The sequence below is a fragment of the Dermacentor silvarum genome, chromosome 1 (assembly GCF_013339745.2).
Source record: "Dermacentor silvarum isolate Dsil-2018 chromosome 1, BIME_Dsil_1.4, whole genome shotgun sequence".
In the NCBI taxonomy this organism is placed as follows: Eukaryota; Metazoa; Arthropoda; class Arachnida; order Ixodida; family Ixodidae; genus Dermacentor; species Dermacentor silvarum.
The window spans coordinates 116,849,668-116,863,068 of NC_051154.1; the positions used below are offsets into that span (position 1 = coordinate 116,849,668).

The 13,401-nt window shown below is 46.1% G+C and overlaps 1 protein-coding gene across 5 annotated transcripts in view; it reads left to right on the top strand.

The window, feature by feature from the left end:
• Nucleotides 1-13,401, top strand: part of LOC119435519 (cobalamin binding intrinsic factor-like) — a 303,054-nt gene that overhangs the window by 171,254 nt on the left and 118,399 nt on the right. For 3 of the 5 annotated variants that reach the window (XM_049672692.1, XM_049672712.1, XM_049672697.1), the window contains exon 7: nucleotides 11,733-11,872. The exons of 1 other annotated variant lie outside the window; for it this stretch is intronic. In XM_049672692.1, coding sequence (XP_049528649.1) covers nucleotides 11,733-11,872 — 140 coding nt within the window. Of the gene's footprint in view, nucleotides 1-10,726; nucleotides 10,873-11,732; nucleotides 11,873-13,401 lie in introns of those variants that run through there. One more of the 5 variants, XM_049672716.1, reaches the window with a different exon arrangement.

Consider the following 13,401-nt stretch of genomic DNA (forward strand, 5'->3'; position numbering starts at 1 on the left):
GTCAGAAACCTTGACAGGATGCGCACCGCGAATCGAATCAGCAGAAGCGGCATCGAGTAAGGCTTTATGACAGTCCTCATTATCGCTCGCAATTTGGCAGCTACATGGTTTGTAAACGCATTGTATAATCTCACGCAAAAATTTGAGCGCTGTGGTCTTTAAACTTCACGCTTCGACAGACGATAGTACAGATGTATGGCACAACTAAGCCATTAGCTATGCTCGAATCACCGCTTAGGCCGGTGGCTGATAGGCTATGCTTTTTTCTAGTTTTTATCAGAGGCGCTGCGACATTTTTGCTCTCAACATAATCCAATCGTCTCTGGCTTTACCTGAAGTGCTAGCCAAATAGCAGTTAAACATTCAGATACTAATACAGCTTTGTAAGTGGCTAGCCAGAGGCTTGCTCAGCCGCTGTTTTCTTGTTATGCACTCATTGTCGCCAGTGTTCGACGCGTAATGACAATATAATAACATGTTGGTACGGAACGCAGTACTGTACGAGCAGTATGCAAGACGGTTTTGTATTCTTGCTTTTAATGACTGTTCCCGAAACGCGCCTGTGCCGACTTAGCTTACATAATTTTACGCGCATGCCACAAGTTAGTGTTCAGGTAACGAATTCCCTTTTTGTGATTTCGTGTGAGATCTTATGTTTCTTACAGCAGTACGCCCCATTTAAATTCAGTGTCCGTGCATTGCTGGATTATGTCAGCACTCGTACTTCTAATTTCCGCACTCGTATAGTGACATAATTGAGAATTTACTGCCTGCTCAGGAGCATCAATAAACTTCAAATACTGATCATCAACCAATCAACCAATAAAGAAAAAGTAGGCAAAGGGACACGCCGTAACTGCTATTATAAGTATCCTTTCATCTTGAGGTCTCGGAAATAATCAGACAAGAAAAACAAGGTTGATCTCTTGGGAGCTATTACAAGCATTGAAGATATATTTTGAACATATAGTCACAAGCTTGCTCTATTGTTCAGCCGTTATTTTCTGCGCCTTTTTGAGGTCCGTGCCGCAATATGTATGGCCTTGCATCCGGCCCCACAATGGTATTGATCCGGCGAGCCCAATTTTGTAGTGGCAACGAACAATCGCTACGAACACCAGTAACCATGAACAGCGAGTAAGGGGAAGCACGACGCAGGCAGTAAAAAAAAGATCCCTGATCACGCATCTGTGACTTTGGAGAATTACTAATGAAACACCAGTGAAGCTCACCTTTCCCGCCAAATAGGATCACGCCGAGTGACGCACTATAAGCCCACTGGGCATCATTCCGTTCCCGCGACAACGCGCTGCTCACATAAACTGTCCTCCGCACCACCGCTGCGTACATACCTCTCTAATTAACGTGCTTAGTGAAATATTCTACATTCTTTAAAGCACTTGGAATGCCCACGTCAGCTCGCAGAGGGATTCAACTATAACTGCGCGAACTTTCAGTTGGCACGCTATTATTTCCCTGCTTACAGTCAATGCTAAAAAAATGGCACACCTTTGCAAGCATTCTTGCGGTTTCGGCAGTATTTGTTAATTTTTAAGCGAAGCTTTATAGGCTCACAAGTGTCGAGGTGGCGGTGGTGTCACGCTGAAAAGTGGGCGATCCTGGTGTGGTGCAGAAGGGTCCAAGCTCAATGGCACATACCAGGGACAATAAGAAAGAGAGAGAAAGCAAGAAAGAGAAAGAAAGAAAAAGAAGAAGAGAAGAAAGAGAAAAAGAGTGAGAGAGAACGAGAGAGAGAAAAACGAGAGAAAAGGAAAGAAAAAAATCACCATGAAGGTCACATACACAACGCCAAGCTTCGCTTAGCCCCATTTTGTCGACAGGGGAAGTGCTGGCGATTTTTATACATTTGCATACACACATTTTTCAATAAATTCTCTGTATTATTTGATCCCTCGCGTGTTTTTCTGCAGAGTTTATTTTAATTTGACTGTAAGTATTTATCGTCTATTCTTTTAATATTTCCGTTATCTGTGAGATGCGCTTCAATTGGTGCGCGGGATAATTTTGTGTGACACCCTCATTGACGCGCAGCTTTTCAGCTTCTCCTACATGTTTTGCAAAAAAAATTGTTTCAGGAACGGAGTTAGCAATTACATTTTTGGATAACAGAGCATCTACAGCAGACAAACGATCTATCACCTCGTTCTCGTCGCAGAATTTCCTTAATGTTGAAGGAAACAGTCCAGACCTGTGTCGATAGAAGTTCATGTTGATAAACGAGAGCAGCCTCGTCAAGGAGACAATCAATCCTACGTTTCTAGCTAAATTAACCGCGCCACGGATGCATAAGTCGTCGGTAATCCACAGAATTAGTAAGTGAGGAGTGACACAACGGCTGCGTGATGACACACGTAGTACCAAGTAGCGGTGACATACGCGACAAGGAAAATACAGAAGACTCTGGCTGCCTATACATGGCTTGCACCGACGTCACTTCCGCCAATGCTGGGTTAGGTATCCGCCATACCGGAGCACCCGGAGCACCACCATATGGCACCACGCTGTTAGTCTATGCGAATGGCACTGTTTTGTAATGGCTATTTGCGCAGTTGTTGGGTGTTTCAACCGCAGTAAAAGCAGCTCGAGGAAGGAGTCGGCAAACACGAACCTTTTTCGGCTTCCGAAGGTTGTGGAATGGCAAGACGAACGAACGAAAGCACTTAGCTCGAAGCGGCGCAGCCTGTGGCTTGCGCGTATCAAGCGTGCTGATCTCAAGGGCGATCTCCCAAGCATTCGAGTGTGCGGCGCCCACTTCGTAACAGCTAAGCCTGTGCAATATTACATAATGCCAATTAACGCTGCACTAGAATCACATTTGTTTGCATTTGTAGGAAGACCGTCCAAGCTCTAGCTGTGAAGAAACGAACCCGGACTGGGCGCCAACGCTTTTGCTAGGCTACAAAGCAAATAATGAAGGCACTGCGCGCTACGAGCGTGCTGCAAGGCGATGGTTTAAACGAACGACTCCCGAGGTTGACGCGGTGACCGCTGCACCGGCAAGAGCTTTTGGAGTCGGCGAAACGCCACCCGAAAACCGCTACGACGACGGTGACGACGACCGCACATACACAGACAGCCCGTTGAAAACTGTTGAAATCAAACATACATGTAAACAATGCAGAAATATCGATCCAATAAAGCATGGAAAGTACGCACATCATTCTCCCAGCCACAAACACTCGCGCAAGCTGCATATCCTGTTTGAAAATTTTCAGACCCTAGCACATAAACTCCGCTTTTACGTGATTGTTAAATGGACAGTATCAGTTCGTTTCTTCTCTGCACCAAGCTCCAATCTTGCGTGTCTCCTGCACGCACCACTGACTAACCAGGGAATGCCTCTGAATGTTATAAACAAAATGCGGCATGTAAAACGGGGGCTGCAGCCTATCTCCTAGTAGGAGCACCTTTTCTCTTTGCAGCCGCTTCGCCGACAGTGTTTTCACCCAACCGCTAGTGAAGTAGTTGTGGGATTCAAGCGATTTATAAGCCTTCATTTCCTCCAGTGTCGCGAAGCTTGAAGAGAAAACTAGGCAGTTTACAATGCATCCGTGTGAGACCTCGGGGAAAGCGCTAACGTCCATCGTCGTATCCGCACTCAGTCGCAACGTGTACGGGTCCACATCGTCGCACAGTTTCACTTTTTCTTGATATCGTGCACGCGCCGAACCGATCAGTCCTGCGTAAAATGCCTCGTTAAACGCAGGCCTACTGTAAACGGGTGGCATTTCTCGCGAGGAGCGGTGAAATACGCTTAGAAAACACAGTGAGACCGCATAAGCGCACGCGATCAGATGCGAAGGCGGCGCGCGCGGTGTCCGGCATGGCGCGGACGCAGCGGCGCGGGCGGACGTGACGTCACGTGCAAGCCATGTATAGACCTTTTCAGCGGGCGAGAGGAAAGGGCGCGCGACGAGGCTTTCCTCCTCTCTGGCTTGTGCGAGCCGGCGCGGCGCGGCTTGAACGTGTTGCTGGTCGCGCGCTGCGGCACGATTCGGAGGTGTTTTAGCTAGTTCTGAGTGCAATTTACGGGATGTCAGTTCTTACGAGTTTGTCGAACAACCACTGTGTAGATTTTAGGTGCAGCAGTAACCACAGTATCTGGAAATTTCTCTTGGAATGCGCAAAAATGCGACGCGCATCATCAGCCGGTGTGTGTATGTCTTGTGAACTATGTTGGATGTATCGGTATTCACTCGACGAAGAGTTGTAAAACATTTGCATTAGCCACCCACATCGTTCTCACGCATTTTAAGTCTAGTAGACTTCAAATCACTATGTCTACGCTAGCCTCCTGCAAGCGGCCGAAGGCTTTGTTCAACACAGCGAGCACTGCGGTTGGCAAACCAACATGGTACACACGATTGCTTCGTGCTTAGATCGGCATTGCCTTTTTTGCCCTGTAAGGCGCAATATACAAAGGGGATCGCATAAGAGAGTCACAACAGCTATTTGTAAGGACACAACTTCCGTAACGTGGTGAATGCGTCGTAAATGACTGAACTTAGGAGACTGAAAAAAAAAAGAGTTCATATGTCCTCCTTTTGCGGCAAAATAAAACGAACACGGGATAACGACGCAATAAGACTCCGCATGGTCGTGCCGCATGCTTGGACCACTTGGCCCATACGCTATAGAACAAACATATCTATAACACAGCATTTAGTACGCCTCGGACGCTCGCACAGTCTGCAGCTGGTCGTTCGACCACTCGAAAAGTGTGATTCACACTGTACGGTATGCGGTTATTATTAACCAGCTATTTTATTTGTAGGCGGAAACCTTGCCCAGCAAACAAGACCAGTGTATCTACACATAACTTGAACGCTTGTCAAAGTAAACAGCACGACTTATTCTCCAGCAGAACGGTATTCACGCTGTTAGGATCGTCAATGTTTCGTAACTACTCGTTGCAGCTAAACCAGAGCTTAGAATTACAGTGCTGAGAATGTTGCAGTAAGGTAACATTCGTGAAACGAATTTCCAGAAATACTTAACTGATATCCGAGGCCGATTGTAAGCTCAAACAAACGCGTGCACCTCGCGCGAGGCTGGGTGCTCCGGCCGCCCTAACACCGGCAGTTACTCCAGCCGCTTAATTAATTCAGCCTTAATTCCTTCACTACGCTCACAGGACCATTCCCCACGTAGAAGACGCCATTTTATGCTAAATAGACCGCGCGAGTGCGAAAAAATCCACCAGAAACTGCCGCCGTCCGTATATACCACTGCATACAACACGGGTGTTCGCCCAAGCCAGCATGCCAACTGCCCATAGATGGCGCCACTGCCTACGCAATGGCGGCGCCCATGAAAAAACGGTCTATAGAAGCCTTAGCAAAAGAATAACCTTCGTTGAGAAATATTTTTGATGGCATGCTAAAGTTTACAAAAATTCAATGACGTGTTTTGACGTGCCAGAACCACGATCTGATTATGAGGCATGCCTTTATGGCTAGGTACCCAATCTAAACGGACGCACCTCATGTATACCCAGGGATCAATGAATAAGATTCCTTCATAAAATACGAGTCGCCAAAGCAGTCAATGATAGTGATGAGCACAGTGACAGCTGTTTAATCTGCATGCAATTCTTATAATATTCTTCATACTAACATTAGATCCTTTCCCGTTATTCTGTGGTGACTTCTAGCTTCCATAACTTCGCATTTATTTATTTATTTATTTATTTATTTATTTATTTATTTATTATTTATTTATTTATTTATTTATTTATTTATTATAGCCATAGCAATTATATGGGCACCCCAGGCGCATTTATGCCGCCATGGACGGCGTCGGCCTCGCCGTGATGTTCCGTATAAGGGCGATAACATCATCTCCGTATACGCCTTATGCTGTATGTGTGAGAAAAACGTGCAAGGGTGAGCCGATGCTGGCGGCTCACTTGCACGGCTCTGTTACTCCGCCGGCTGGTGCGTATGGCCGCGCGGGCCTTATCTTGAAAGCTATCTGCAATGGGGACAGAGTGCGCCGGGTACTGATAGCTTCGTGTGCGCTCTGATTTCATCGCTTAGTTCGCTTTGAAGCAAGAGGTTGCACGAAGGTCAATTCGCTCGCTGCTGCCGCCGCGCTTCCTCACTCTAGCGCTTTGACAGCGAATTTCCGCGGTCATCGAGGGAGATGTGTTCATGTTTGCTTGTGCGCGCGTGACACCATGCTTCTTAATTTAGTTAGCGAATTTACAAACTTATATGGCCGATAAAACTACTATCCTTACTTCGTATAGCTCTCTACTAATGTGCTATTGCAATCGATTATTTTTATTTATTTATTTACATGCTTACTTATTGCGAGGCGGCTGTGGTGAAAGAAACTAACAAAGCAAAACAAACACGCCAAGCTGTGGGCGACGCGGAATATAACAACGAAGGATGGGCTGCGTGGTGTTGTGCCACAGCGGGTGCCTATCACCGAGCCGACCAGCGCTCCCTCCCTGCGTTCTTCTGGGCACCGAGACTAATCCCACGAGAGTCGCCACCAGCCACCCTGTCGGTCTGGTGCGCTCTAAATGCTACTTCTATGCTATTACCTGCTATTACCTGCTATTACCTACTATATTTGTACATAGTGTATAAAGCTTTTCGTCTCCTCTTCGTCTGCTCCAAGTGTCTCGCGTCCTCGACCCCGAGTCGCAATAACGGTAATGTGGCGTTGAGCGAAGCGTCGCGCTCACCGGCGCGCTATCGCGGAGTCCACGCTGTCGGGAAAGGCGCAGAGGGAATGAAGGCTTCGAAGGTAAAATTTTGCTCAAACACCACATTTTGACAAAGTCTTTAGGAATGAGGTTTATGAAGTAGTGACGCATCCCGCAAAGAAAAAAGAAAAAGGAGGAACAGAGGCAACCTTTTCTAATATCGTTTTCATAAGACACTCTTTGAAGGCCTTATTTGGGCCACCCCTCTTGAGGATGTCATTTGCAACTCTCTGCGGCTCAACTCTCAGCTATACACGTCATATTGGCTTCTGGCGGCTTTGACGTGCACCGCCACGTCCTCCATTCCTGCTTCCAGTGTGGTGCTATATTACTGTTGCTTCGAACAGCCGTTGCATGGCCGCTTTCTTAACGCACGGTGCTATAACCTACACCTGTTGTTTTCGCACGCTGTTGCGCTCGGTAGCTTCCGCTACACAATAGATAAATCTTGCTCGGGAAGCGCTGCTAATGAGTAGCGTCTAGTGTGATTTGTTGCGCAAGTAAACCGCCGAGACGGCGCCCGCTTTGTACGTGGCGGCACCCGCGCACAGCAAGTCGTTGAAAACTAAGTTCTGGTGCATTTGGGAGTTGCAGTGCGTTCTCGTTTCTGAGGTTCTCAGTAACACCATTGTTTGCTCCGCAATTACAGCGTGTTCCTTTGCGTGCACGAGAGTGATAGCTAGAGTAGCTTCTAATTGTAATTTCGTTCAACCTTGGCCACGCCATCTGGTCACTTACTTGAATAAAGGAAGTTGGATGTATTCAGTGTTCGAACAAAAGTGAGGTCCAGAGAAACAAGCTGTGCAGTGACTATCTGAAATGAAGATTTAAATTATGGAGTTTTACGTGCCAAAACCACCAACTGATTATGAGGCACGCCATAGTGGGGGACTCCTGATTAATTTTAACCACCTGGGATTCTTTAACGTGCACCTAAATCTAAGTACACGGGTGTTTTCTGCATTACGCTCCCATCGCAATGCGGCCGCCGTGGTCGGCATTCGATCCCGCAATCTCGTGCTCAGTAGCCCAACGCTATGACCACTGAGCAACCACGGCAGGTTGAAATGTAGAAGTACTTTGCCGATACCCTCTTCGTTTATATACTCTAAACTTTCTGCGGCTGCTCCAAGTGGGTTGTTGCCACTAGGACCCCACATAATTCACACGATCGTGGCGCAGGTTCCCACCAATTACAAAAAATACCTTGTCTTCAAGCGTTTCTGTCCCCGAATTAGACGCGACACCATTTTTTTTTCCAAACACTGTAACAAAATAGTACCTGCACTTCTAATAACTACGCGCATAATTGACAAATGTACTGAAACCGACAGTGATAGGGCCAGAAATATAAACTCGCCGAGGTTTGGCGTGGCTGGATGGGTTTCTGTTGGATAGGCTCAATTATGGTTTAGGCGCTCGAGGGGGAAAAAAAAGCAAGAAGGAAATTACACGTCCGATGGCGGCACTCGAACCACTATTCTCAGCAAAGCATCACGGTGGTCTCCCATTAGGCCACATGCGCATGCATGGTGGCACAGAATAGCCACCTTACCTCCCCTTCCCTCGAGAAAGCTGGCGCTTTGAAGATGCTTGGCACGTTTCGCGTTACATAGCCACAATTTTATTTATGAAACTGTGTGAGCGGCGCCCGTTTCCCCCATCCATCCTACTATTGGGCAGCGGAATGGACCTAGGTCGGCGGTACGACAAATGCGGAACATTCATTTCAGGCCAAGTTCACGCACAGCCGTGCATCTGATTGCCATGCCTTCGCTGAACTGCGATGTTGAGCCGTGGAACAGCTGCACGAAGTGACGACGTTTTAACTAGACAAGAAATGAACACAGAGACAAGCACAATATTACATGAAATGATATAAGCTTCACTTAGTTTCGCAATTATCTTCAATGGTTTTGGAACACTTTTCTTCTTTTATATTAATCTTCAAACCTACCAATTATTTTTGAACGTTTGTTAGAAGTCACTCACAGCTTTGCTAAAATGGACAGCGCCATATGCAAACCGCAAGTTCCTGATTACATATAATAAAGTACCTACGCTAGAAATCAATGAATTCATACTGTTAGCTTGATGTTGAGATAACCACTACACGTCTCTTCGAGATCACATATAGAACATGGAACATTTAAAGCTAATCCTACCCTAGGGTACCTGAAATAGGGCTTTTATCTCGCACCGTCATCACTTAAAGGCAACTAAGCATCTTGGGCCCACAAAAACATGTCTCGCCAATATAAGATCCTCATCTTACTTCCGTCCCTGAAGCACCTGAAGCAGTGCACAGTCGCTTCGTGCGCCTCATCTTAGTTAACTACAACCGCAAAGCAAGCGTCACACAAATGAAAGCAACTGTAACCTCTCACACTCGCTTACGCAGAAAGATATCGCGCCGTCTGTATTTTCCCACAAAATATCTAACCATAGCCCATTGCTCTGATTATTTTGGAATCGTCCAGGCCCACATTTTTCTGCTCGTCATGATCACTAACCCAGTTGAAGTACTGCATTGCCGTACCGTCATCTCTTATACCTCGTTTTTGCCCGAGGCACCCAAGCGAACGGAATAAACTGTCCTGTGTCCCCTTGTTAAGACTTGGAGAGTGACTCCAACCAAATAAGGGAATTTATTAGCCCGACGTTTCGGAGCCAATTCGGCTCCTTCTTCAGGGGGTATCTTCGGAGGTGGCGGTGTGTCGCTTTTAAAAGGTCCATCGTAAGAAAGGATAGGAAGGGGAGGGAGCAGAAGGTGGGGAGACACTTGACAGGGCACCTGTTCTTTTCCCCTTCCTCCTTTCCTACGAAGGACCTTTTAAAAGCGGAATATTACAATTGTAGTATCCAGAGATGCTACAATTGTTTACATAAAACTTGAGGTATAGTGGTTAAAAAAGTGTGTCGTGTAAGGACACATAATCTTTTTGTCATTATTCGTAGCATACATCTTTGTGAGAAGTATTCAGTGTGGGAGGTTGGGAATGGCTAGGTATAAGAATCGATGTCAAATTTTGAGAATTTGTTTACTGTAGTGACCGCAAGTTGACTACTACTTTACAGAATGGAGAGGGCAATAAGAAAACAAAAAACAAAAACAGAACTATTTATTGGTAAAAGCATTACATATTGGTAAACACATATAAACCTACAAAAATATAACAAAATTAGTAAACATGCCATACGCATTAAAGTCTTTCCTAAGAGATACAAATGATAGCTGCCTAGCTAAATAGATAGATAAACAGATTCAAGATACATTGAACAGACATACAAGAGATGTAAGGCATAAGGGGATACATAGACTTGAAGCTAAACATTTTGACACAATTACCTGTCTGGTTGGGAAAATTGATTAGGACTTAGAGAGTGATTCCAACCTAATAAGGGACTTTATTAGCCCGACGTTTCGGAGTAATTTGGCTCCTTCTTCAGGGGGTATTCTTCGGAGGTGGCGGTGTGCCATCATATTCCGCTAACTTCTCAATAATCCGAGAGGTTAATATCATTCACCGATTGCGAAGAACTCAACCAAGCGAGTACAAAAAGTCGGAGCATGGAAAGGATGAATAATTCTATGATGGACGTACCAACGAACAAATATTTTCGGAATTAATTTATTCGTAGATTTGTTCAATTTGTTCACAGTGGACGACATTTAGTGGACCAATTTCAGAGTGAACTTTACGCACAGTTGCTAATTTTCACATTTTTTTCAATGTGGCGACTTTCATATCCCGGTTATTGCTAAACAAGTTACAACTACACTAAAATATACTTAGGTATGTGGTAACACACAAAAAATAAAAAAAGTAGCCCCGTAATAAACTTTCCTTTAAGACTGGTCCTTTCATGGCGCAACTGGGATTGTTTCCCAATATAATTATTGAATTGCTATATTGGAACCTTGCAAAAGCTTATTCAGCCGACTTCCGCGGGGTAATGGCTCTCACTTTGCTTCATCTTGTGCAGTGTTGGAACCAAAAGAAATCACTGTATGGTACTCGCTGTGGGTCGGCGAACGCCACAAACCGGTCGAGTACCACAGTGTGGGTACGCCAGAACGCCACGGTGTTCGACGTCATGAAGGCTGCCGCAGGAAAAGACAGCCGATTCAGGTACGTCCCAGCGAAAACTACCCGAAGGAACCGCATGCCCAGAGACACCGGTGGTCGTAACGTTCGCACGTGTGCGTTCCCAAAAGCTTCCATCCGCAACAGTGATTCAAATTTCTCTAGGCTAGACCACCATATCACACGCGCCTCGGCGAACGTTACAGCTGTTACATGCCTTAAACGCAAATGCAGAGTCTCGTCGTCTAAATGAGCTGCGGCATAGACTTGAGAGAACGAAAGAAACCGTTTGTCGTTGACGCAGGGCCTGCTGATGTGAGATTACACAAGACCCATCATGAAGATTGTATGGAGATGTCTTTCAGTTTGTGCTGCAGCTTGTTTTATGTTCAAATCATAATTACAGTAAGATTATGGCACATTCCTCGCCATATGTTTGTTCTTTCTCAAAAATATCATGTGAAAGTTCGATCTAAAGCTGTCCTTGCGCAGCACCCCTTCATTTGTAATGCACGTCGGAATCAATAATGCACTTCCGAGGACTCACTGCTCTTCAGATATCGGGCATCCAATTCGATGCATCAATATTGATTAGAAAACCTCCAACGTCTGAAGATCAGATTGTAGCGGCCCGCAGTTCCAAATCCCCAAGCAGATGCCTAGAGTGGCCCCTGTTCACGATGCAAATGAATGTAATGAATTCGCAAACGTAAATCGGACTTGAGAGAGAGGCGCATTTTAATTTGAAGTCTATAAATAAGTGCTGCCCAGCGCTGTCCTCCTTAATGCGCTCGGAGAACAAAAGACTGGAGCGTTTTAATGGCATACCCTACCGGGGTCCCCTTTCAGTGCAATGCGCCCGCGTGTGCGTCGCTGATCTCGCACCCGGCATGTCCTGTTTTTAGATTCGAATATGACACGGCCAGCAGCCTCGGCCCGTACGTGCTCTCCTTGGCTGGAGTACCACGCGAGGTGGAGACGGGCCACTTTTGGCTGGCACACATTATGAACTTCGACGCGGGGCTCGTCACGCCGTTGTCCGTCGGTAAGTGCTGAGACTATATGACACGAAACGACGCCGCGTTATGCAACTGTCATCGGCAGTGACCGCTTTATATGAATGCGCGGCAAAAGCGGGAAATGTAAATCGTGAAACCCTACGCTGGCATTGCGAGCAAGCGCTGAGATCTTACAAAATTGAGATCATTTTTTTACGAAGGGAAAGCTTAACAAGCTCGCATGATTTACAACGTTGTGGGTAACTACTTGGCATTGAGTATGAGGAAAAAAGAAGGGCTGCTGCGGGGGTGCTTGATTATGGCGCTATGCTGCTGAGCACGAGGTGACGGGCTCGATTCCCAGCTGAGGGAGCCGCATTCAGAAGGGTGTTGTAGGCAAAAACGATCCTGCATGTATTGAGCTTTGAATGCACGCTAAAGAAGCACCTCTGGTCAAATTTAATACGGAGACCCCCTACGGCGTCTCTCATAATCGCCGTTATTTTACTACGTTAAATCGAATCTTTCAAACAATCAATCAGTCGATTCAGAAACAGACCCCGCCGCGGTGGCTCAGTTAGCTAAGGCGTTGCGCTACTGAGCACGAGGTCGCCGGATCATATCCCGGCCGCGGCGGCCGCATTTCGATGGAGGCGAAATGCAAAAACGCCCGTGTGCTTGCGTTGTAGTGCACGTTAAAGAACCCCAGGTGGTCAAAATTAATCCGGAGCCCTTCACTACGGCGTGCCTCATAATCAGAACTGGTTTTCGCACTTAAAATCCCAGAAAGAAAGAAAGAAAGAAAGAAAGAAAGAAAGAAGATTCAGAAACGGCAAGGGAAGGACAGGAAGGAAATCGTGATGATGACAATGGAGATCAAATTTATAGGGCTTGTGTTTGGGGAATGCCCTCCTTTGTCTAGAGTCCAAAGCGGTCCCGTGTAGGGTTCAGAAGAAGTATCAATGCATTGCGAGCACGCTGTACGCTCAGGTCACGGGCCTGCGGTAATGGACGCGACGAACGGTCCGCTATCCAGCCGCAAGTAGCATATCTTAACGAAGACGATTGGACAAGGGGCACCCCCTTGCATGTTCGAAGGCTGAGACAAAATTCAGCCCAGTTATACAACGCCCGAGAAGAGACAGAAACGAAAGTCATGTTTGTTTGTTTGTTTCTTTTCACTCATCAGCTTTTACTGCGCTTACATCTAAGCCTTCGATATAAACCATGCCGAATAGATTGCGAGCGACGTCGCTTTCTCGCATACCGAGGGCAGACTCAAACGCAGCGTGTTTTTTATTATTATTTCTTAAACAATACAGATTTTTATTAGACAAAGCTATTACCGTGAAACACCTGCCGTCTTCCCATACGAGCTCTACGGCGAGGCGGAAATACTTTGCCGCTGCTTAAGTTCATCTGGAAAATCTAATTAACGAAAACTTGTTAATTAACTTTTTTATTAACTTGAGGACAGTTGTTCATAAGGAAGACTTGTATGGCGTCACTATTTATGCCGTAACCATTTTTAGAAATCCAAAAATCACATGTGATTTGAGTATTCATCATCGAAGTT